Raw genomic sequence first — 25,804 nt, 5'->3', positions numbered from 1 at the left:
AGCTGTGAATTTCACTTTATGGCCCTGATTTGAAGGTCTTTTACTGAATTTCTTTGTTAGTCTTTCTATTTTCCAAAATCATAGAATCACGGAATGGTTTGGGCTGGAGGGGACCCTAAAGATCATCTAGTTCCAACCCTCCCTGCCACGAGACAGGGTTGTTCTAAGCACCATCCAACCCAATATTTTCAAGGATGGGGGACACTGACAGCTTCTCTGGGCAAAATCACAATGTTCATTTAACAATTGTGGCACTGAAGTACTAGCAGTGACACTTTTTGCAGCCTTAGTTTTACATTTTCCAAAAGATTCACATATTGAGGGTGTAGACTTGGTTTTGCTTTTCCTTGTCCCAGCTTCCAGGATGTCCTCACGTTTCTCCTGAGCCCTCAAGTGATGTCATGGAGAGTGGAAAACGCTTATCCCTGAACTGGACACTGCAGTAAATAAAGAAATAGATAGTAAAATCCTGGAGGCTTTTGTATCCAGTTTGGGTGGGGAGAGCACTTGTCACCACTAGATGGCACGGGCCGCCAGGCTTTGGGGACGGGCCCTCCTGGCAGGACCGATGCTGCTGAGCTCCTTTGCGGGTGCTGTCGCTTTATTATTGTTATTATTATTATTTTAATTAATAGTAATTCTGCTTTTGTTTGGTGGGATTGGGAAGTAAAAGGGCAGCTGCTTGTAGGTATTGAGCCTGGTTGTTTTTTAGCTGTATACTGTGTACCTATGGGAATGCATGGAGCCTTGAGTCTAAGGGCACTGGTGCATTGCTTTACTTTGTAAAGGAAAGTGACCTCAAAGCTGTCTGCTTCAGGAAGAGAGGTCTCAAAAGTGCCAAGAGAGGTCTGTTTTTCTTAACTCTCACCGTGCTTGAGGAAGAAAAAAAGCCTACAAAACACACCACTTCTTAGGGTTACAAACATACTGTACCATTGTCTGCAGCAGCTTAGGAAAAGTATTGGTTTTGTGGGGTTTTCCCCCAGTCTGATGGCAAGGGAAAGCTGCCCTGCTGTCCAGATCTCTTCAAAACCAGTTCTTGATGTTGCATCCTCGTGCTTCTCACAATTATTGAGATGCGATGTGACGTTCCATCCCATCAAAGCTGGTGTAAATCCTGATAGTTACTGAGCAGGTAAAACAAGTGCTTATGATCAGCTTATTTTAAAACCTTCTCCCAAAGTCTAATATTAGTATTAGTCCAATAGTAGACTACCATTAATACAAAATATAATATTAATAGCACAATATTAATATTAGATTTGGGGACAGAGAGCCTGTGTAACATTTTCCTTGCATTAAAGACCAAAATTCTTAAGAAAAGCTAGTGGATAGAGATATGGTGGGAGCCTTGTTGAGTTGTGCTGCTGATGACTCTGTATTCAGGCTAAGGGAGGAGGAAGCACTTTGTTGCACAAAGAGAAGGACTTCAGAGAAAGTCAAAGGGCTTTGGAGAAACGTATTTTCCCCTTATTGAGTCCCTCATTTATTACTCAAGGCTTACAGTGAGTCCCTGTTAGCAAATCTAGCATTTACACTTAGAGGGTTGCTGGCATTAAAAACAAGGGGAAAAAATTCTTTTCTTTTTTCTTTTTTCTTTTTTCTTTTTTCTTTTTATTTTCCCTTTTTTTCAGTCTGTGTGTCTTGTCAGGGAAATTCAGGCTTATTCCAGCTGTGTAGGTGTGTGCCTGAGGACATCTGCTGCTTGGGTCTGAAGGGCTGCTGCTCTTGTGTTAGCGATCTCTAGTGCTTGCGAGACTCTCCAAGTCAAAACTGAGATGAAATGCTGGGATTAAAAACTGGGCTGTCTGTAACACCAAAGCAGGGCTGAGGGTGGCACTGGCTCTTGCACCACCCCTCTGCCTGGCAGCTGGCAGCTCCATGGGGAGCACAGATGCCACTGTAGTGGCAATGCTCTGGACCACTGCAGCTGTGGCCACCCACAATCCTGCGGGAGTGTGGACAGGAGGAAGAAGCCTCTGCCCTGTGGCCAGCAGGGGGAAGAGCTGAAGCCAGCCTTTTGTATCTGCAGTGTTTAAGGCTAAAAAAGACAGGGCTTCTCTTTTTCTCTTGGCCAGACTCCAGCCCGAGGCTGACTAGCCAGGATCTGACCACAAAAACAGAAAATACTTTAGTCACACTGTATTTTCTCCATTCTCCAAGACCCCTGCTCTCAGTTCATGTTAGGTGAGATATGCTTGTCATCAACACTTTAACCAGGGCTGGTGGGTGCTTCAGAAGTAATTGTGATGGAGAGAGTGTGAGCCTGTCCTAGGGAAAGGAAGAAAGTGTGCTAGGATGAGGGGAGTGTGAGGGGGCTTGTGGGTTCAGTGCATGCCTCCCACTCAGGAAACACAGCACAACAGACTAAGGACACCATTTCACAGTACAGGTACATGACAGGAGCAGTATCTTTTCTAGGATCACCAAGCACTTCAGTGGTGGCTGCAGCACCAGGTTTCTTGGGATGTCCCACATGTGGATAAACACTTCACACAGTAAGTAATGAAAACCTGCAATCTGCTGCTGCAGGATGTCACAAAGATAAGGCTGTGAACCTGCAGATACCAACTAATAGATACTTCCATGGACAAATCCCAAATTTATAGGATAATGAGAGGTGTAGTCAGTGCTGAGCTTCCTAACATCCAATATCCAGTGACTGTGAACACTAGAGAGAGTCAGCTTCTGTATGTACCCTGAACAGACCCACCTGCCCCTTCAGAAAGTGAATACGGGGCTGTGTGCTCCATGGCCTGACCCACCTGGTAAGTTCTTACTTAAGTGTTGTCAGGCTGATAGCTAGAAATGCTCAGAGAAAAAAACAATGGAATACAAGCACATTCCCTCAACTAAAAAAGTCTTCCAAGTTGAGAATGAAGAAAACCCTTCCTTTGTTTCACAAACAGCTTTATTTACTGCTCTGAACAGTCAGTAAGAAGCCAGCACTCAGTGCAGCACATGGGAGGAGATGGCAGCCTTTCCTGCCTGGGATGCCCTGCATACTGAGCAGGACCAGCAGAGATCAGAGCTGGGCACTGCCTTTGGGCTTTGAGCTGCAGCCAGCAGGTGTGAGACTGTCCCACCCTCCTGTAGCTGATTTCTCCTGTGTAGGGGAGGTGTGAAGAGCTAATTAGTTCCTACTTGTGCAAAAGTTATTATTTGTTCTTTACCTAAAGTGCAAGGGCTAGAGAAAAATCAGGCTTGGAGGACTTGCTTCTGTGTACATGGAGACAGCTGTAAAAATAGATATCAGCTGGTGATAGAGCCACAGCTGTGGCGTGTGTGTGTAAGGCTTGTGTCTTCATCACTGAGCCCATGGAAAAGCAGCATTGCCGAGGAACAGAGCCTGCTTAAATGGCTTCCTAGCTGCTTGTCACACAATGTCCTCCTGGGAATCCATGGATGCATTCATGTGGCAAACACTGAATTTCACTTTTCTCCTTGATTGGTTTTTTCATAGGATATGAAACTGAGCAATGATCACAGGGCATGGAGATTTTATGCTCTGTTGCCTTGCCTGGAAGTAGAGGTTGGCATTTTCTGCTGAAGTTATTACTTGTGAATAACTTACATGGATCAGATGGGTTGCTCCAAAGATTTTGGTTTGCTGTAGAAGAGATGCCACAGGCTCCTGTTTCTGCCTAATATGGGAATTTTAGCATAAAAACTCAACTGTAGCAGAGCCCCTCTGATAAGTAGCTGATGAGCTGTAATGGCTCCATATGAAATATATGAATGATGGGATTTCCCCCCATGCTAGAACAGCCTGAGGCAGAATCACGTGCTGGAAAACCAGTCAACTGCAGGGCTCTGGATTATATGGCAGTACTGGTATCCTGTGCTGTCCTCCAAGTGGGTGCATTTTTTTTGTCCAATAATGTGTTGTTTGTTTGTGGGACACAAGTAGCTTAGGAGTATTGTGACACTTCTCTATCTGGTTAGCAGCTAATGAGCACAGTGCCTAAATACGTGACTCTCTATTCCTGTGCTGCCAGCTGCCACTGCAGGTCACTGCATAGGCAGTGCCTGGCTGATGCAGCACCAAGAATAAGATCTTTAGAAGGTTTAGGTTTTTTTCTCAAGAGGAAAATAAAAATGTGAAATCTCTGTCAGCTAGATCTACATACTCACCATGTAAGGTACTTACTGTTTGCAGTTGTGTCATCCTCGTTCCCATACGAGGAGAAAAACAGACAAAAATGGGATGAGGCATATGTGCTGTAGTGGAGAAGCATTCAGAGTAAATGAAAAAAGACTTTCACAAAACATTTCTAACTAGAAGAAGACAGCAAATTCACTTTGTCAGAAAATAATTTTGAAACCAACATTTCAAAACTATGAGTTGTTCTATCATTTGACTCTCCTTTAGCCTCTCTTGGTGATTCAGCCCTTCCTGTGCCAAAGCCATTTAACCTGGCATCTGGTGCATGCTCTCCCTGGAAACGAGTGTCTGAAACTACAGGTTACACTTTTCAGTGGGGCAGAGATATATGCAGATTACTTATGGAGGGGAGTTACACCTCACCTGTCAACCAGCCCCGTGACCTTAAGGAAATCTGCCTTATTTTCCTCTTCTCCTGTGTTTCTCTGCTCTGGTACAATGAAGAACAACCTAACCCAGGAATCCTTCAGGCTGGGAGTTCCTAAGAAAGGAGCTCTGTAACCACCTGGATTTTGCACTGCTACAAGCACAAGAGCTGGCAAGAAAACTGCTGGGAGAGTGGAGGCACAGAGCTGTCAGTTACTTGCATGTCCAACTTTTCCCCTATGTGGCACAGAGCATGTTTTTGTTGATGAGCCTGTAGAGCCAGGGCTGATTGCAAAGCCTGAAGGCTGTCTGAGGGCAGGAGGAGGTGGCAGGACTGGGGGTACTCAGCTTGGATGCAGGTTGTGACATTTGCTGGCTCAGGCTGCGGGAGTGCCCTGACTTGCTGAACCCTCAGGACCAGTGCTTTGATGGTACCAATACCAGCTTTGGGCTTGGTGGGCCGGGGGCAGTCCATGAGTTTCTACAGTGTTTTAGTGTTCAGATTGTGACTTGAGCTGTACCTGTGGCCCTACCAAGTTTCAGGAGGCAGGTCTCCAGGTAGTATTCATCATCCTCAAAATTTAGGAGTGTATGATGTGGTCATTTGCACATGTGCTGCTTGTCTTGGCTGTCTTTGAAGATCTAAGAAGATGCAGTCAATCATTGCAGCATGTCAAGGATTTGTCTCATCCTAAAGTAGATTAAATCATATAGGTTGCACCCTGATCAGCTTAAAGGGGACTCTGATGATATTTCTCACAAGGAAATGTTTTTAGATAGGCAGAATGGATTGCATCTGAGGTGTCTCCCACTGAGAGTAGATACAGGCTAATCCAAATTGAGGCATTTCTGAACATCACCACCCATGGAGAGAAAAGGAGGGAGTGAGGAAGAAGCTTTCTTATTTGTGTATCTTGGTGTCTTCAGCAGCTCTACTTCTTAGATGGAACTGCTGCTTCTGTGTAATGCCTGTATTTGAGGGACCTGTGGATTTCCACCTTCTCAGGAGCACAGGCAGCTCCACCTGCTGCTGTTTCCGGGTGGAATGAGGTGTCCTGTGCAGTGCAGCCCTGCTCTGGCAATGTCCATTTGGTCATTGCAGCAATTCCCATGAAAGTGATACAGGTTTCCAGCAAGGCTGTTGTACTTATTCCTTTAGTACATCTGTGGGTGGACAAGTGAAAGCTGTGTCTAGAGCAAAACCTAGCTTCAGGTCAAGCACAACAGACTGCACATGCTCATTCATCAAAAATTAATTTCTCTTTGAAATGCCTCATGAAGAAAAGCCAGGTAAATTAACTTCTCCCCTTCTGGAATGCAAGCTAATTACAAGTACCTGTTTCCAACTCAAGTCACCTCCTGAGATAAAAGGCTTTTGGGTGGGCTGGTCCTAACATCCTTCATAAAAACAAAGCATAGGGTAAAAAACCAGCAAAAGTCTATTTTTTCTTTTTCATGTTCATGGCCACTCACCCTTGGGGCCTTTTCTCTTTGCGCTTGACTGGGAATAAAGGAGAACTTGGATCACTGTGCAGCAAAATGCTCTGGGGTCCTCTAACTGCACAAAAGTTGTAAGATTTTTGATTCCTTTCTGTAAGAAAATTTAAAGCCAGAGCAGGCTTTTTTCTTTGTCTTTTCTTATTCTCTGCTCTCCTCCAGATTTTTCTGCTTGTCCTTGACTGTAACCTTCATTTAATCACAGTTAAGTCTGTCTTCATATAAATAGCAAATACTTCTGGGACATTGTTACTGTGCTTTCCTGGTTGGCAATGGTTTGGGCTGCCCTGGCTGCAGTGTTGAACAAGATAAAGCTGGCTAAGTAGGAAGCTGTGAAGGGCCTCTTGAATTTGGTTTCCTGCAGCTTTACATCAAGGAAAGGGCCCTGATTGCTCTTTCTGTAATTAAGGGAAATTACGTGGAAGGAGAAAAAAAGTCCTCATGATTGCAGAGGACAACTTCCCCCAACCCAGCAGCAGGATTTTTACATCGCTCCCTTGGCTGACAGGAGCAGATACTCTGTGGGCTCAAGCCTGCACGGAAGCAGGGATTGTGGTTTGTGCCTGGCCTTATGGAATGTGTAACCCTCTGGGAGCCCGCTGTGGGCAGGGGCGGCAGCTGCTGCTGTTCCCGCTGCAAAGGCAGCGCAGAGCAGGTGAGCTGAGCTTCATGGATCTCCTGGACACCTGAGACTTCCTGCTCTGTGCTCCTGGTTGTACCACAGACAGCCTGGCACGTGGAATTGTACAGAAGTCATCCTTTCCCTTGGTGTTCAGCAGAGAAAGGGAAGGCGAGGGCGGTGCTGAGGATGCCGAGCCCATTGCAGCTGCAGCAGCGCTCCTTAGGCACTGGTTTCCCAGGCACTGGGCTTTGCCCTCAGCAGGGACTGGGAGGACTCCTGGAAATGGAGAGGCCAATAGCAACAAGGTGAATTCCTGTGAGAAGCATTGACTTGGTGGACTTTGCTTGTGGGGCCTAGGGCCAGAAGTTAAACCCAGAGAGGTGCAGAAAGACAAAAGCAAACTGCAGTCGGATTGTGGGTTGAGCCAAGCATGATGCTGTCTGCTGAAAAGAGAGAACTGAAGCACAATCTGCTGTGAGGAGGTTACTATTGCAAATTAAACCCCAGGAGAGATGGGAAAGTGATCTTCTGCTCAGCACTGCCTCTCCCTCTGAGCATTCCAGCTTCTCCTGTTCAGCAGTCCACAACATCTGAGAGCAAAGGCTGTTTCTGCAGAGACAAGGGTTTATCAGGAGGCACCAAGAGCTTTTGCCCATGGGATGGGCAACTACTGATTGTCCGCTGCTTTGAGAGCTGAAGAAGAGGCCTCTACAGCAGCTGTGTGCATGCCCAGACCGTGCCCTGAAATTTTGACCAGAAATTATCCTTGTTGGTCCTTTGCTCTGGGAAGCCCCCCCTAAGTGGTCCTGGAAAGCCACTGACCTGGAAGGTGGGGGGATGAAGATCACCTTCATGTGAACCCAGCAGCTTCCCAGGAGCTCAAATCAATGCTCTGGGGAGGTGTTTCTTCCAAGGTCAGGCAGCTGACTGGCTGTTTCCTACCCTCCATAACTCCCTGGCACTGAAGGCTAAATATTTGGGTTTTGAATGGAGAATAATGTACTTGGGTTTCCAAAATGAATCCAACAGCTGGCAATATGTCCAGCATGGTCAGGCCTTGCTCATGATGTGAACTCCACTCCAAATCTAGCTCTAATTTAATCAAAGTAAAATTGTCTCTGGGCAGCACATCAGAGGGAAAATGAAGTAGTACAAGTTATGAGAGTCTGTGCTACCCCTCATGCAACCTCCCAGGAAGTGAAACATCATTCCTGCTCTCTGTGAAGCCAACTGGTTTATAATAGGGCTGGATTAGATATTTTTCCTGCTGCTGTTCACTTTTTGCAGGTACTCTCAGGCCTTGGCTTCAATGCCCTCTTCAAGTCAGAAGAATTTCTGGGAGGGACTTTGCAGCACTAGATACAACTGTAGCTTTGTTGTGATGTTGAAAAGCCACACAGCTATATCCAGGGTCTTAGACAGAGAAAGCATGCTGTCACATGAATTTGTGTGCAAGTAACAAAAATAAATTATTTTATAAAAGGCCCCAAATCTGCATTATCTAGACAGTCCATCTCTGAGATGGGAAAGCCTTCTAGCAGTAAAAGGGCTCAGCTGACTTAAGAAAGAGACTCACATGCAGCTTTTGAAACTGCCAGTGTAACAGGCTAAGATGAAATGAACAGGCATATTTTAGAGTAGGGTGAAATGCTTTGTGTTGTCTTCTGGGACTGGCATGACCCTGGCTTTGCCCTGGAAATGTTTCTGTCTAAATGTTGACTAAAGCTATGGACATTGTGAGAGGAGAAATGGCAAGGGAAGGTTAAGAATTACCTTTGGAGAAAATCCCATGAGCTTCTAAAGCCTTTAGGTTGAGATTGAGGCATGTTAAGGTAGAGCAGGCAGCCTGGAAGTTGCATAAGGAAAAGCTGAATTTGGATCTGAAAAGCTACAGATGCTTGTCTTGTAGGCAGAGGGAAGGTGTCACTGGTGTGACAACACTCTGAAGAGCTGGTGACAGGTGTGGGAGGGACACTTGTGAAATGCAGCCCAGATGTTCGTGTCAGAGAGTGCCAAAAGCTCCAGGGCCTAGAAGTTATGGGGGATGTGAAGATGCTGGGGTGTACTCTGGCATCAGGTGATGGTGTGGGAAGTGTGTGTCCTTCGCCCATACTGCCTGTGCTGGAGCAGCAGGCAGTGGCTCTGCTGAGGCTGCAGCAGTGCATTGCTGTGGAAAGGGCAGGAGCTGCACAAGCCTGGCTTGCAAGAGATGGCAGAGGTAGCAGCAGGGCCTTGTGCAGTATGAATTATGGCCTGTGTCATATTATTATGAATTGGCAATGGCTGTAAAACACGCCCATGTGGCCACAGCTCTCTTCACAGAGACCAGCAGGCACAACTTTCCCAGGAAAAATCCTGAGAAAGCTCAGAGAAAGAAAAAGCAATTATTATCTCTAGTGCTCCTGTTGTTTGGCACATGTGGAATGTTTTATGGAGATTGTTTACCAAAGAGAGATTTCTTAATTGGATTCTGGTAATGGTTGTTTGGATTGATTCACCTATTAGGTCAAAGCTGTGTTGTGACTGTCTGAAAGGGTCACGGGGTTTTTCTTTAGTTTAGTATAGTTTGTAGTGTAATATAGTACAGTATAGCTTAATAAAGCTTTTGTTCAGCCTTCTGAAAGCATGGAGTCAAGGCTCTTTATTTCTGTGTCAGAGGCTCCTTGCAACAATAATGCTCATTTCAAGGATGGCTTTTGCCTGGCTTTTTTCTCCCTCACTCATCATCCTGGAAGAGGAAGGGTTTTTCTTATAAACATGAAACAGTAATTACTTAATGGATGCAGTAAAGAGCCATGTGTGTTCTGCCACTAGTGTGAGGCAGACTTTTTTCCACACTGGCCATGAGACAGTCATTTCACACTGGCCATCATCTTGGTTGCCAAACAACAGCAGTTTCTTGACAACTGCATGGAGACATTGTGGCTCGAGGGAGGGGAACAAAGAGGCTCTGGTTTCTATTCTGAACTATTTTGTTTGTCCAGTCCCTTTGTTGTTAGTTGACCTTTTTACATTTAGCAGGGGAGCAAAAATGGAGCACTCTTTCACAGAGCAACCCTGTATCCCCATCTGTCCCCTTGCAAGGACATGGTGAGCCAAACCAAGCATTTGCTCTCAAGGTTTTCATTGCTCTTACACCTCCTGGCATTAGCAGCCAAAAACTGGGGCAAGGACAGCGCCAGCCCTGGGCTTTCTCTCTCCTCCTTGCACCCCTAGGTGTTTGACAGGAGGTTGGGCAGTGAGTGCCTTGGCAGCGGTGAAATGTGAAAGTAACTTTAGGGAAAACTTTGTGATCCTTAAAGCCATGGAGTTGTTTCAGATGGAACTCACACCCACATAATGCTCAGCTTGGCATGTAGTAGAAGAGGGGTGCTCTTACCACTGGCTATGGGGAGAAAGGTGCCTGTACTGAGCGAAGTTGCTTTTCCAGCTCCTGCATGGATAATGGCTTCACCAGTAAGTGCTGGGGAGGGGGAGCAGGCCAGAATGGGTGGAAGGCACAGCTGAGTCCCGTGACCCCACCTTCCTGTGGGATCATGTTGAGAGGAGTTGCCCCGCTCAGGTGAAGTGCCTGTTGGTGCCAGGCTGAGGTGGTTTGGGATGCAGCTTATGCACCAGGAATGCACACAAGGAATGGGGCAGGATTGTGGCTCAGTGTACTGCAGACCCTCACAGATGTATTTTGGACTTGATAGAGTGGCTGAGTTGTATAAATGCTTCACCTGCTGCTTCTGGACAGGCAGAGAAACTGTCTGTCCCTTCCTCTTAAATCACCAATTTCTCATTTCACACTATAAGTAATGACCAGTGAAAAGATGGAAAATGGGTTCCTCATTTTAGAATGGCTTTGATAGCATCAGCAAGCAGCAATATTTCCTTTTAATATACCTAGAAGACTCTGAAAACAAGAAAAAACAAGATGAAGCAGCCTTTTTTTATATAAAAAAGCTAGCAATTTTAATCATTCAAAAATTACTTTCTACGAGATAACAAACTGCAATACAGGGTTGTAATAAAGGTTCTTCTTTGGAAAGCACAAACTATCAACATAACCACTACACTTAGAAACACATTTTCACTTTCTAAGAATATACAGTGAAAAAAATGGACAAGGAAATCCCAAACAACAATAGTACAAAACAGGTTCACACCGATTGCTTTTTGGCAACTGGTTATAAGTTACAAAATCACAACTGCTCTTTCAGGACGTTACACCAGGCCAAGCCTTGGAGCCCATCCTGAGCCAGCTGGGTTGTGCTGGCTTCCACTGACCTTCCAGGAATGTTATGCACTCTGGAATGTTATGGTAGTGAACAGTGGTCTTTGCTCTAGGACAATACATTAAGGCTGCAGGGTTTCATACACAGCTGAAATGGTTCTGTCACCTCAGACAACAAATCCCACTTCAGTAAGGCACGTGTTTGACTACAAAATGGGAAAGGCAGGAGTCAGGCAGAAGTGAGAAGTGCCTGTTTCCCAAGTGCTACTGATCTCACAACCCTGCTGTTACCAGTGATCTGGCAAATGTTCTGAACACATTAATGTGGGACCACCTTGAATTAATAAGGACAGTAGTGTTTCTGCTTTAAAAATGCCAGAATTACCTGGAATTTTCCTGAGCTACTGCTCACTTTGAAGCACAGTTTTAGCCTGTGGACCACAGGCAAATGGTGTTCAGTGACTTATTTTTAAGGGGTTCACAGAAGGCAGCAATGACAAATAAGCTTATATGGGTTTTGGAGCGACCAGCATACATGAAATTTCTAAAGGAGCCTAACACTCTGCTAACAATTTTTAAGGGTCTACATTGAAAATTACTAGGTAGGACTGTGCGTATTTACTGATGGAACGGTCCCATTAAAACAGGACATTATTTTTGGCAACAGTGTAGTGCAGAAAAGACCAGCATCTACACAACAGAATTCTGGAAAAAAAGCCCAGTAGTTTAATGGAAATCAGAATTGCAACAGATGCAATTAATTCTCAATAATACGTCCTAGAAAATTAAGTGCTACTTCTTCATTAAATTGTGTATATGCTATAGAGATGTTTAAATATCTGTTATTTCAAATTAAACTTTTTTCTTTCCATACAAAATATAATTTGTATGTTAATCCTTCTGAAAGGGATTGGTATTTTGAAACTTTGCTCATCCACAGCCTCAAAAGATGAGCCCAATGGATCCTGGGATACCCTCAGGATAACTCGAGTCCATAAACAATAAAGCTTTCAAGCCTGACTGCTAAATTAAATTGCCAATGCATGGACATACAAAGTAAACATGTATAAAATTACATTGCTTGGAATCCATCCACGGTTTTGAAATCCCATGTTGCACAGTTATTAGAAACAATGAAATATGAACGCCAAAAGATATTAAATATATACAGTTCTGCCTTCCTCCTTTGAAGGTCCTGTTTCTTACATGGCCTAAAAATGCTTTTCTCCCAAATGCTGTACACCTTGCTTGATATGTTGCTTATTGCAGCTGTGCATGTATGTTGGTCAGAATGACCAAATGTTTTACACAACAAAGTAACATCGAGAGGAGTTAAACTTCACAGAATTAATCTATAGAAAGTAATTTCTAAAAAGGGAATGGAGTTCTATGAGAACCATTACACTTGCTCCATGGATTGCTACAAGTAGGTTTCACAACCAAGTCCATGCACCAGCATCAAGATGGAATGAAACAAAAAGAGTGTAGCATCCAGTTAACAAATATGCTGAGGAAACAGGCTGTATATACAAAAGATATGCACTGTTTACCTGACACGTAATTTTTAAGGTGCTTAATTGATGTTTTAGGGAAAGAAGCAACATATACATATACGGTGTGTATACAAATCTAAATGTGTATAAGAAACATAATACAGAACCAAACAACATTCCCAGATCCCTGATTTGATTAGACTCTCTAATGCATAAGAATGTATTTAAAATATTTAATAAAAAATATCTAAAAAAAGATAACATTTACATAAAAATAGCTCCAGTTTGTCTGCTCTTCTGCTTTGCCGCTCATGGATTGGATTCTGCTGGGTTTCATAAGGACGCCATTTGGGCCAGTGAGAGTTTGAACAACTGCGCGTGATGAGAGAGCTCTGTTACTCTGTCCACCATCCTCTGCAGGGATGCCGTGTTGGGGTAACTCAAGGCAGCCGCCTTGGTGGCCAGCACAACGCTCTTGAGCAGTTCACACAGCTGGTTGCTGGAGTTCATCACTCTGTTGCACATGTCCTGAGTCGTCATCTGCCTCGCGAGCGTGTCCCCGATGAACACGAGTTTGTGCGCGCTCAGAATGATGAATTTGCTGTGTGCCACGAAGATCCGCGGGGGCTGGGAGGAGTTGACACAGCTGAAGAAGGCATCGATGGCGTTGAGGAGGGAGTTGAAGTGAGTCTCACACTGGTCGGAGTAGAAGAGAAGCAGGCGGCTGTCGTGGGAGGTCTGCAGGGCCTGCGGGGGCTTCCATTTGGAGATGTCGTTCTCCACTGGCTTTGTGATCTCTTGCTCCAGACGCTGAAACTGATTGATCTGAAAGGAAAAACAAAAGCTCCCATCAGCAAGTATTCTTGTAAGATGCTGTTATGTATTGCAATTTCACTCTGTGCCTCGGGACATCCCTGGGTATCCTACCTTATGCTAAATAAAAAGTAACAGTATGTTTTCTAGGATCAAGTGCTTTGATTGCCGTAAATCCAAACATGCAGAGTTCAGAATAGAGAAACATCTAAAATACTTCATTTGCATTAAAAAACCCCAACAACACAAACTCCTGAATTTACAGGCTGTTGCTCATTTGGAGTATTCTGAAATCACAAGTGAGAGAGATGGATCCAAGTGGCAATGACTCCTACACAATCTTTAAAAAGCTGTCATCTCTGTGGGATTTTGAGATGAAAACCCTTTAAATCTCACCTCCTCACTGCTTGTACAATTTTCTGCCATACAATATGGCAACAACATACTGAAGAATTAATATGAGGGAAAAGTGACAGCCCTCGATCTTGTAAACCTACTGTTTTTAGCACTAGAAGTGATGTTCAGCACAACATTTAAGCTGATGGTATTGATGTTCCCTGAGCAGATGTGAAGGTGGCACATGTTCAGTATGGTTCAGTGATTAAGGCCCTGGATGGCAGGTCAGGAAAGACAAGTTCTCAAGCTGGCTTTGTGCCTGACCTGCTGTGAGACAACACAGAAGCTTGTTTCTCTTCTGTGGTGAAATTTTAGAGTTTTTAAACTCTTTGCTTTTTATTATCTGTATCCTTTGCACACTACTAAGGGCAGAACCCCTCCTTCTCTATTTGACCAGTGCCCCTTGGTGGGAGGAATGCTGCATTTCAGGGCAATTGTATCAGGGAGAAAAAATATCAGGGAGAACATACCTGATGGTGCTCTAGCTCCATTTTGCTCTGCTTGATGATATTTTCTTTCTCCAGAAGCTCCTTCTGTTGCCTTTCAAACTCTTCTTTCCCCTGTTTTGCATAACATAAGAGACTGTGTTAAATCAAAACTGCTTCTGAGCTAAATGGCAGCTCAGAGGTCAGGAAAGAGGCTGCTTTCTATTGGCTTTTTCACTGGTAGTGTTCCACCAAGAGTACAGAAAATGAAAGGATAGTGTGGCAGAGCAAAAGGCTGTCACTATTAGAAATCCAACAGTCCTCTTTGACAGGAAGTAATCATCTGGGTGAAATTATCAAAAATCTTGAATACGCATTAGCATGGCACTCAATTGCTGCTTTCCCACAAGAAGCTTCCAGAAATTGCTTGTGGTTACAAGCAATTTCTACATGCAGAACAAGATGTTGGGTTTACCCACCTGCAGGTGAACATAATCATAGTCATCCATCCAGCTCTTTTCTGAGCCCTCACTGGTGGCACTGTAGGGGTGCTGGCCTTTACCCAGGAGCGGCGGAAGGGAGCTGCAGTGGTTCTGGGCCTTTTCTCCATGCCGCTGCATCTGAGGACTGTCATACACACAGTCAGCAGCATTCATTATGTTCTCTGCTGCGTTTTTGACACGGGAGCTGCCCAGTGCCTGTCTGAAGAGCAGCTCAGCGTTGACACTGATGGTGGTGGTCAGCTGCTTGGCATCGTCCGGGACCGTCCTTGCCACCATAATGAACCGATCCAGGTCATCGCACTTGTTCTGCACTCTGTTGACAGCTAGGACATTCAAAGACCAGCTGTAGCTGTTCAAGTCATGACTGGTTTGGGTAAGGATCTGGTGAGAGTCCTCCAGCCTTTGCACCTCTCTCCTCATTTTGTTGAGGAGGCTGAACTCAGGCAGGCAGGAGGCATTGGCTGCCGATCCTTTGGCAAACTGGAGGTACTCCAACAGCGACTGCTCTACCTTATCCACAGCAGCGTGGATTTCATTGATGTGTTTCTCCATATACCCATAGGACCGCCAGTCTGGTGTGATGAAGGCTGTGAGGTGACTGACAGCTGCCTCCACCATCTGCTGGAGGCGATACAGCCTCTCTATAGCAGTGTCTGGATCAAGGATTAGTCTTTTGTCCTGTGCAGTTGATGCTGAATGAGAAGAGTCTTTTGATGTCGTTGACGATGTGGACATGTTACTCCTCGTGCTTCCTGTGCTGGAGAAAGACAACCTATTCATCCCATCAGTCACATCCTGTAAGCCTTTATTGTCTTGGAGGACTGGTGGTGGCACATCATAGACACCTTCTCTTCCTTCTGCAATGGGATTTTCACTGAGTCCTGTCTGTTGTCCTGGGAATGCAACTCCCCTCGGGGTATCATAAACATCTTTTTCAGGTGCAATTTGCTGTCCAAGAAAATGGTTTTGATGGTTTGTAGGGATGTCATAAACACCATGTGTCTGTGGCATTCCACCTGGCAATAATAGGCTCTCAGGAGAAAATCTATTAAGTTCTTTTCCAGTTGCTTTGGTGATAGGAGGAGGAATATCATATACTCCTTCTGGTCTTACACTGTGGCCCACTGAAGATGAAAAATCCTGCAAGTTTTCCCTCAGGGCTGTATCATCTTGGCATGCAGAGGGAGGTGCAGCATAGACCTGAATCACAGAAAACAGAACATGAAACCTTTGACTAGAATAGTGAAATCTTTACCATCTTCCATTTGGGATGGAAGATCTGCTATGGACTTTCAAAGAGTCAGATACTTATCTTAAGTTTGACTGAGAGTCAGTTTTAATATCTCATTTTTATCACTCATCTTGATACAAATTCCCACAAACAGCAAAATCCAAAAAGGCAGCATGCTGCCACAAAGATAATGTAGGTCTAATTATCAATTTATAGTTCATAACCTTAATTTTGATGCAGTGCTTCACTTCACCAGTTTTAACAATTTAAAAACCTAAGGAAGTTTTTGAAGTACTGAATCTCCTTCTCCTTCAGGATTCTACATGAATCCTTGTTATAACACATCTTTGGCCAGACATGAAAATACAGGATCTTGTGGAAACAGAGTAATGCTTACCCCCTTGGCAGGTGGTATGTCATACACTCCTTTTGCTTCTCCCATGGGAACTGGAAGTGCAGGCCCCTTAACCGATGTGGGGGGAATGTCATATATCTGAAGAAAGAATAAATGGATTACAGAAACAAGTCACCTCAGGGAAAGCTCTGCTATTAGATGGATTTTCATATTTTCTGTGTTTCCTCTCAGAAAGTTTGAACATGACCAGAGGTCTTCAGGTTTTTTTTATATGAGAGAACATCTTGGATTTGCCTAGAATTTTGGACAGTTAGGAGGAAATGCACTTTGCCAGGTCTCCTCTGGGCAATGGTGTGGACAGCAGGCTGCAGAGATGAAGTCAAGGCTGACTTCCCTCCCGAGAGGTAAATCAGGGTCAGTCTATTGCAGACACCTCTTGGGGTGAACATGTAACCAGAACTGATCACACCCTTCCATTCAGGTGGGTTGAGTTCCAGGTCCTGCCAGCATCCACTCTACAAGCCTGTGGTCCTGGGCACTCACTGCTAAGGGTGCTCTCCAGAACAATGCTATAGTTCAAGCCCAGTGACATGGTACAGCCAATAGGTGGTGAAAACAACTCCCTGCATAGCAGCTGTTCATCTGGGCGATAATTTTACCCTTACTGAGTGAATTACTGTCAACTATGCATCAACAAAGTACAGGGGAAAAAAATGTTCCCAGGCAGCAAGTTTATTCTGTTTAGATATACTCTTTGATCAAAACAGAGAGAACAAATGGGACTTTTGTGTTTGGTGTGCTGCCAAATCTTAGTCAACATCAAATAAAACTTTGAAATACGTCTGTGATCTGTGAATAAGCCACAGCATCTAATTAAAACATATTTTCTCTCTGAAATGAGAGAACTTGCCTTGCTTATAAAAGTCTGGTAGAAATTCATCACCTTTTGTGCTCTGTCAACCCTGTTGGCCCTTTTATTGGTACTTACCCCTTGGAGAGGGCGAATGGGGGGGATATCGTAGGCATCCTTCTGGTGCTTAGAAGGGAATTCATAAACATAACCTTGTCCTGACCTGACTGGTGTTATTACCTGTGGGTCAAGCAAAAAGAGGAAATGTTAAGTCTCTGAGGATGTTCTCTCTGTAACAATCCAATCCTGTTAACACTCATGCATCATTGGCAATGTTAGTAACACCAGTCTGCATGCCCTTCTGAGAGCTGAACACTTTAAATGAGTCTCAGTAGCTACAAATGCACCATTTTTTCTTTCCAGACCAGCCCTGACATGACTGTTTGCTAGTGCTCTACACTGTCTTCTACTTGCCAAGCACAGATTCTGGGCAGGTCTGAGAGCTCTGTCCTTTCTTCCCACTGACCTCCCATTAGCACAGACTGCACAAGGCGATGGCTGCACCACCCACTCGCTGAGATCAGGGCTGATCCCACGAGGTGTGAGTGTCCCCACTCCTTCTCAGAGGCTTAAAATACTGTGTTTAGTCTCTGGGAACCTACACCTTTGCTTGTAGTGGTATTTCCCAGCTACTCCAGCAGGACTCCATGTGTTACTGTGCTCCATAGCACAACATCCTGGAGAACTGAGTGTGAGTTGAGGCTTTGGAAGTTCTTTACATAAAAATGCCATGCTTAAACTTTCCAAAGCAGGACATTCAATTTTGCTGTCTCTGCTTGGTTTTTTCATGTTAGTGGCTAAGAGATGGGAAATGTCAAGCCATTCTTGAAGTATATAATGCAATAACAGCCTCTGAAAAAAAAGAAAGCTTAGAATTTACATTTTCTGACATTTTGTAAACCATTAACTACCATAATGACTGCAAATAAAATCTGGTGAAAAATAAATGCCTTAAGTCTTAGACAGCAGCTGCACAGCAGAATTTCAGTACAGTGTGGTATAAAAGAAATGTTACCTAACCCCAAAAGAGAACTGGGTTTGTAGTGGCAATGCTGGCATCTGAACCTCTGCTGGTGCTATTTAGCTCTAAGAAAAAAATATAAATACTGTAACTCAAAGGCACAACATGATAAATTACATAGGCCACATAAGATGTGGCTTTGTACTCGGCTGGGGAAAATTTTATACCAGAGCTACCTAACTCTCCTCAGAAATGTATGCGAGGCATACCAACAGCATTTCTACCCAAACGCTCAGTAAGGATCCCGTGGCAGTGTTTGCTCAAAGGAATCCTCACATCCTGGCCAGATTTCACAGTGAGCTCTTCTTGACTGAGGTCTTCAGGGCAAGTCCTTCATGCTGACCCCCTACCTCTTCTCTGCTATGTTAACAACACAGGCTTTCCTTCCTTTCACTTGCTGCCCAGATTTGGCTGTGCAGTCTCTGTCCCTGTCCCATGAAACAACCACTGGATTCCCCCTCGGGTGGGTGCCCTGCCAGCACCAGGACAGGCCTGATTCAGTGAGCATCCTAAAGCAGCACCAGCCCTGCCCTGACTCTGTGGGCCTTGGGGGAAGGAGGAACAGTCACACCTGGCAGGCGGGGGAAGACCATGGCTTTTGCAAGTGCTTCTCCTTGAATTGCCATCAGACACAGGAACTGGAAGTGATAGTCTCCAGAGTGCTGCAGATGAAAGAACTGCTCAGTTGGGCATGGGGCTAATAGGGCTTACACACACAGGAGTTTTTTTAAAAAAGAATCTAAAAATATTGCATTTATGACAGGCCGTTCCTGTCCCACAGTGTCACTTACTGCATTGTTAAAGGTATCTATGGGCTAAACTTTAAAGGAAGTTCTTTCTGAAGTTACTGGAAGCTTCCCATAATGAGCGACTCCAGACAGTATCCCTCCCAGGCCACTCTCATGTAGTACTGGGATTATTCTGTTTGCCAGAGATAATTCTAACTTGTATCAACATCACCTCTTCATGCTTTTTCTGCCAGTGAGAGTTAGTGACCAGACTAGAATAGTTTGCCATGTACATTTTGAATCCTTTTTTCCCTCCAGCTGTGTACTACCAGTCAAATGCTTTCTACCCAAGTCAAGAACAGAAGGATTTGGTTTTAAGTCATGTTTACTTAAAGGTTCCTTCCAAGGGCTCCAAAATGACAACCATGGAGTTGCTTCAATGAGTCATTCAGTGTGTTAAAGTGATCCTCTGGGAGAACTGACAATGTACAGTAAAAACAAAGGGCTGTTTCCTGGGTAGCCCATCTCCACCAGCCCTTCTGCTGCTGTGAACACAGTGGCATTAGGCTGCTTGCTAATATGCTGGGAAAGTGCTTGACCATCCCAGAGAAAAGAAACAACAGGGTGTTCATGGCAGGCAGCCAGAGGCCCCATGCAGCGCTGGAAGCAGGAGGAATGATGCACTGCTGCATTTGGCTCTGCTTCACCTGCTGCTCACTGCCTACATGGACAATGCAGGACTCAGGATGTGTCAGGCTCCAAAAAGACAGATATTGGTTGCTCAGTGTGAAATTTTTATACCCACTTGTTCAGTTTTGTTCTGCTCCAGAAACGGAATGACTGAACTGCTTCAGGATAAAAGGAGGCTCAGAGGAGACCTTACCACTCTCTACAGCTCCTGAAAGGTGGTTATGATCTCTTCTCCCAGGCAATGACTGACAGAACAAGAGGACACAAGCTGTGCCAGGGGAAGTTTAGATTAGATGTTAGAAAAAAATTCTTCACTGAAAGAGTGATTGGGCACTGGTCTGCCCAAGGAGGAGGTGGAGTCACTGTGCCTGGACATTTTTAAAAAAAGAGAGGATGTGGCACTCAGTGTCATGGTTTAGTTGATGAGGAGGTATTAGGTCACAGGTTGGACTTAATGATCTCAAAGTCTTTTCCAATCTAGTTCATTCTGTGATTCTTTGATAAAAGACACCACCACTCTTCTTGCTCAGAGAATTGATCTCCATGAACAAAGTCACAGCCCTCCAATATAAAAAAGGAGTTGATCCACGCAGCACAGGCAATAAGGCACAGAATCACAGAAGCCTGGAAAAGACCTTTAGGATCGGTGAGTCCAACCATAAACCTAGCACTGCCAAGTCCCACTAAGCCATGTCCCTAAGCACACACAAGTAAAACCACTTGTTCTTCTCATGGCTAAACATGGTATTTTGCTTTTGTAACAAGAATCCCTGGTCACAAAACAGATGATATCTTTGCACCATGGAGCCTGGAACGTGCATGGAAGAGAGGCTTGCTCATGCTCAGTACTTGCTGAGAAATTCTCCCTCACTCTGCACACAGGAGTTTCATGCAGCTGCAGTAACTCTGGTAGCCCATCTTTAGAGGCCTTTCCCACTTTTCAAAAAATCCTGACATACCAGATGCTGTATGAAAGATTTACAGTACTACAAGGGTGCTGCTTTTATTTACTGTGCTGATACAACCCTAAAAAGTTACACTAAAGCTAGATGGACCACACAAAGGAAACCAGTTTCACTTAGCACTGCAGGACTTTTTATATCATCTCAGCACTTCTGCTCTTTCCCAGACCTGAAGCAGTGGTCAAGCAGTGTCACTCTTAATTTGGTTGAAACAAAAATGCGCTCTGGGTGTGCCTAACTGCTGTCAAAGAAAGTGAGAGGTTAAAGTGCAAAATCCTTGATTCTGGGTATTCTTGACTAAAGTCTGCCTGCAAGTGCGACTGTGGACAGAGGACCTGAGGTGCCTGCAGGGCTGTGGTTAGCAGTGCACTCTACTTATGGTGGCATTTATTTTCCAAATAGAAATGCATGAGATGCTTTTATGTCAGCTCCTCTTTAGGCTTTCAAACAAGTCATATGAAAGGCAGAAAATATGATTTTAAGACACCCAGCAACAACCAAGGTTTGCTGATAACATGAAAGACAGCTTTTTTCTCCCAGTGACTTGGGTATATTTTCCTGTGTGGAGGATCACTATCCAGTAACAACATGTTATGAGCAATTTCACAGCAAAATCTCCTGCAGATGATAATCTGGTCTGTACTGAGTACAAGAATATTTCCTGTTGTACCTCCATCCCTCTTTCATTCCAATGCTTTTCCTTAAGCTGGACTGCTTATTCCTGGTCAATTCAGAACAGAAGAAGCTCATCACCAAAGCTTATCTTGAGTAAACATTTTGTAACAATAATTAAAAGAATGCCCGCACTACTTGACAAAGGAAAAATGTGGGGCATTTGTTCTTACTCTCATGACCTCACATGGGTCATCAGGACATGGGGTTGTGCTGCTTTTTCTGTCTGAGGAAGAGAGGTGTAGCTGGGCAGATGAAGTATGGAAGATAACAAACCCAGTCAGAAGTAATTTTCATTTTGGATATTTACCCATAAATATATTAAATTAACTTGCTGCTTCTGAATGGGATGCTCAGCCCTTCCAATGCATTGCTGAACAATTTTTTATGGTTTTATTTTTGATGGTAGTTTACTTTTGAAGATGAATTCAGAAGGAAGGAGGTGACTGCAAGGGAAACGTTCCACATTAGCCACTTCTAGAACAGGGATAGCAGCTCCATCTGACACTCACAAATTCATTTTCTAACAAATGTCATTGCACGTCATACCTCATAAGGATTATTTTCCCTTTTACCTCTTCTCTTTCAAGAATGCCTGTGGTCACCCAAGTATAAAAAAATAATCCTGCATTTCAAACCAGCAATTTTCCTTGTTTACGTGTTAAAGGAAACAGATGGTGTTCCCACAAACTATCTAGCCCAACAACATTCTCAAAACATTGTTAACCACTTAATCCGTGCAGAGCAGCTAACAGGGACCAGCTTTGGCTCTGCTGAAACGTGTAATGAGCCTTCAAACTTTCAGTACTGCAAAACAAAGACAACTGAGCAGAAAGTTTGTTCTGTTCTTTCTGAAGACCACGCTCTTCCAAAAGCAATTACTTGGGCCTTTTCCATGCCAATGGCATGTCCCTAACCAAGAAAAAAGAGCTGAATGTGCATGTACTTTACAAAATATCCAGCTCTGTGGTTCATTAAATCCCGCTTTCCTAAATATAGGGGGGGGAAAAACCAACATTCTATTTCTTCCAGAATTAAAAGGCATGTTGGGCTGCAACAGAGAACATTCCTAACTGCGACAACAAGAAGACCGTTCTCATTCTCGTGCTTACAGCAGATACACAACACTGTAGTTTACATTGTTTCACACGACAAAGAGCAAATAAACCTACTGAAGCAAACAAAATTACTCTGAATTTATAGCAGCACCGTGAGGGCAGAATTTGGCCTGTTCTCATGAACTGCAGTTCCTGATATGCAGAATGATGGGAAACCAGTGAGTTTTACAGGTGGCAAAACTGATCAGAGGTACACTGCACCTCTGCAGCACCTTGACCCACCCAGCCCAGCCTGAGGGGAGCTACAAAGGACAGCTTGGTATTTCCCAGTATGGCCTCTCAACCCCAAGAGCCCACTGATGCCCGCTGACTGCTTTTAAATAAATAGTGCTTTTTGCAGATGGGACAGAAGTGGCATATATTTTAAATTGGAACAAAAAACTGCATTAAAACATATTTCCCCCCACGATGCTCTCCTCTTCACCCCTCGGGCAGGGCTCAGCAGCTGATGAGCTGCTGCCATCCATTGCTTACCCTGGGAAGAGTTCTGCCCCAGTGGTGGTGCATAAAAGGGGGCTGGCATAAAGCATGGGTGTGGGAAAAATGAATCAAAGTGTAAGGAAATGAAAAAAAAAAAGTCATGTCTGTTTACTGTTGTAAATTATTTCTTCAGATTTAACATGAAGCTCTAAGTGTTGAAATTCTGTTGCTGAGCCCCTTAAGTGGGTATGTAACAGCCACCTGGGCTCCCTTAGGCTTGGAACAACCATAAAACAGACAAAGAGACTATAGGGAAATATCAGAGAGAATTAAGGAGAAAAGAACTCCCTATTCTCTTGAAGTCCTAGCCTTTTGCAAGGCAGGGACAGTGGCCATTGAATTATGTCAGATCAGGCAGTGAACCACTTCTTAGCCCTTCTTTCTGTTCTGCCGCATGTACTTAGGAAGCCATGTGTGTCTCTTTAAATGTTTTGCAATTTTTTTCCTCTTGAGGACGTTTCAGTGGCTAAGCTGAACTGCAGGAAGGTTGGGTTGAAAAGCACACAGGTAATTTAGGTATTTGAAAGAACCTGGCTAGCTGGCTAAAACTGTCATTTTTACAGAAAGCACACAGTGTTTCCACTCATGTATGCTGCAAGCTGCATCAGGATTTCCAGTGACTGATAATAAATTTCCTGACAGTAATACCTACCATATCACTTTCTGTTGCCTGCTCTGAAAAAACCAAGCAAACATGTTTTTACTTCATTATTTGCTGTATACAATGACAGTGTATTTCTCTGCTGCCAACAAGTAAAGGTTTCACATGTGCTAAGGATACTCTTATCAATGCTTGGTTTTGTAAGGTCTTAAGATTATGAACTCATAGCACTTTATTTAAATCGAAATAATGCATGAACATTGGACCACTATAAAATGTTCTGGCGTAGTATTTTCTGCCAAGACTGAGCTGTTGGAGAGCTTTGATCAAGTCTCACAAGCTGGAAGAGGATGGAGGAGAGGAAGTCTGTAGATGCATTTTTTCTAGCGCTAAGGCCCAAATGTCTCTGCCAGGCAAGAGGAAATGGACAGAAATGGCTGTATAGATTTTCTGGGCTGAGCGGGTTATCAGCTGTAACACACAGCAAGAAGGACCGCGGCACCAAGGAGTGTTGTGACACCTCTGCCTGCTTCTGAGGGGGCGTTCACCACTGAGATTTCTTAGAATACTCAGATGTATGAAGATAAGGACAGACACATGACAAACACTACCCTGGTAGAGAGCTGGTTCATTTCTTGATGCTACTTTTATCTTTAAAAAACCTGCTTATTTTCTCCATTTGCTGTCCAAGACCTACACCTATGAAGATTCTGCTGTAAATGCTCTCAAAACCTAAAGCAGGTCCAGATGTCACTTATTCGTGGTGCGTTAAAAATGCTTAGCTCTTCAGGCTCAGGCATTTAATCAGAAACTTTCAAACGTGCCTATGAAGTGCCTCACCAGTAGACGTCCAGTCTTAAAAACTACTCCTGTGGTATTGTCATAACAGCATGTAAGGGAAATGGGTGTTACAATTTTGAGGATGCATTATTTCAACAAGACTTACACAAGTTTTGGGTTGTGAGTCTTGAAGATATAGAGGACAAGTTGTGAAACAAATTTAAGATAAAAAATGTGACATCACAAACTGGCCTGGATTTAAACCCTCACTGCTGGTGAAAAGGGTATAACCAACTGCTTTGCAACTAGCCTAATCCTGAACTTTTAACTTCTGGTATGACTTCCTCCATTAATCAGTACACAAAAGCAGAGTCATTACAATATTTTTAAGTTTCATTTTTTTCCTGAAGCTGAAGTGCAGGTTTATAGTCTTTTCAAAAAAATAAATCTGTGAAGTCACACAAATGTTCTAAGCTCTGATTATTATAAAATGACAGGGGTCTATGAAGTGTGGTGGAATAGTGCTGAACTTGCATTAGCTGTAGCTTTAGATGAGAGCGTTGAATTTTTTCTCACTGATGTTCATGATTGCAAACTAAATGAAGATAAAAAGGTCTGTATCTCCAGATCTTATTAAATGAGCTGTACAAAACACACAAAAAAATCTCAACAGCTTTGTCACTGGCAAGATTTTACTGGGAATTTTTTTTTTTCTTTATTTTATGATGTTTTCGTGACATGATCCCACTCACTCTCACATCAGCTCTGGGGCTTGCTGCCAGTTGTGTTATGAGCACATTTCTGCTTGCTTCAGTGGAACAGGCTGGCCTTGAACTGCAAGGCTGACTGGGAAGGGGTATTTCCAAGATTCTGGTAAGAGTCATTCTTGCTCACAAAATGTAATTGAAGACAGTCAAACTAACACTTCTGAGAATGTCCTATTTTTGAGAGGAGAGGAAGAGAACAAGTGAGATGAGCAAATCATACCATCACTATTAAATTATCAGCATTTAAAGAGGAGTGTGAAGAGGATAGTTGTCCAACATTCTTGGTAAGAGTTTTACCAGTGTCATATCATCTCCATGACAATTACTCATATTTAGGCAGATAGAGACATCATCATTTTTGCATGCACTGGTCAACAGAGCTAAAAAGCTGATGTGTCACAGGACTGGTGATAGAACAGGCATGAACTCTGAAATAATGTCTATGGATGGGTCTTACAGAGAAAGAATCTCCCCCCATTATTGTGTGATAATTTTTAGTGGACAAATATGCATGACTGCTAAAGCATTCTCCGAAAAACTGAGATTAAGTCTGAGCTGCAGTTTTGATAAACGAAAAGTATGTGGCAAAACTCAGCACCTCAGCATTTGGGTCTCTTGTCCATGATAAAAAAAAATATAATATCTTGCTTTGGCCATCCCAGTCTGTCTAGTCTCCCCAGTTTAAAAAGGTTGTCACATGAAGAACCAACTGCAAACCAGAGCTTGTTTTCTGTGCTCATAATACTATGACTGTCTCTTTTCAAAGACAGAAGCCCAAGTTTAGGGCAAGTTTGGCAGAGAAGAGGAAAGAAAGAAAAAGGATGAGGTGTTAAGACAGATAGGGCAGATTGTGTCTTGCTGTGAATGACATGAAATCCTAAAGCTCACAATCAAAAACCAGTTTGGTTCAGTTGATACAAATAATTTTAATTCTTTTGAGGTGCTTCATCTTTTTTCTGTTATTTCTTTCCCCCTCCATTGAATTTCTAG

At 43.8% G+C, this 25,804-nt stretch overlaps 1 protein-coding gene across 2 annotated transcripts in view; it reads right to left on the bottom strand.

The window, feature by feature from the left end:
- Window positions 1-10,580: 10,580 nt before the first annotated feature.
- NEDD9 (neural precursor cell expressed, developmentally down-regulated 9) overlaps window positions 10,581-25,804 on the bottom strand; it is a 37,201-nt gene continuing 21,977 nt past the window's right edge. For both annotated transcript variants that reach the window (XM_059474690.1, XM_059474696.1), the window contains exons 3-7: window positions 17,074-17,175; window positions 16,128-16,223; window positions 14,476-15,699; window positions 14,042-14,131; window positions 10,581-13,187 (exon numbers count right to left, since the gene is read on the bottom strand). In XM_059474690.1, coding sequence (XP_059330673.1) covers window positions 12,696-13,187; window positions 14,042-14,131; window positions 14,476-15,699; window positions 16,128-16,223; window positions 17,074-17,175 — 2,004 coding nt within the window. In that variant the 3' untranslated portion in view covers window positions 10,581-12,695. The remainder of the gene's footprint in view (window positions 13,188-14,041; window positions 14,132-14,475; window positions 15,700-16,127; window positions 16,224-17,073; window positions 17,176-25,804) is intronic.

This window comes from Ammospiza nelsoni, chromosome 1 (assembly GCF_027579445.1).
Source record: "Ammospiza nelsoni isolate bAmmNel1 chromosome 1, bAmmNel1.pri, whole genome shotgun sequence".
Classification (NCBI taxonomy): Eukaryota; Metazoa; Chordata; class Aves; order Passeriformes; family Passerellidae; genus Ammospiza; species Ammospiza nelsoni.
This window is presented reverse-complemented; position numbering and strand designations above follow the sequence as displayed.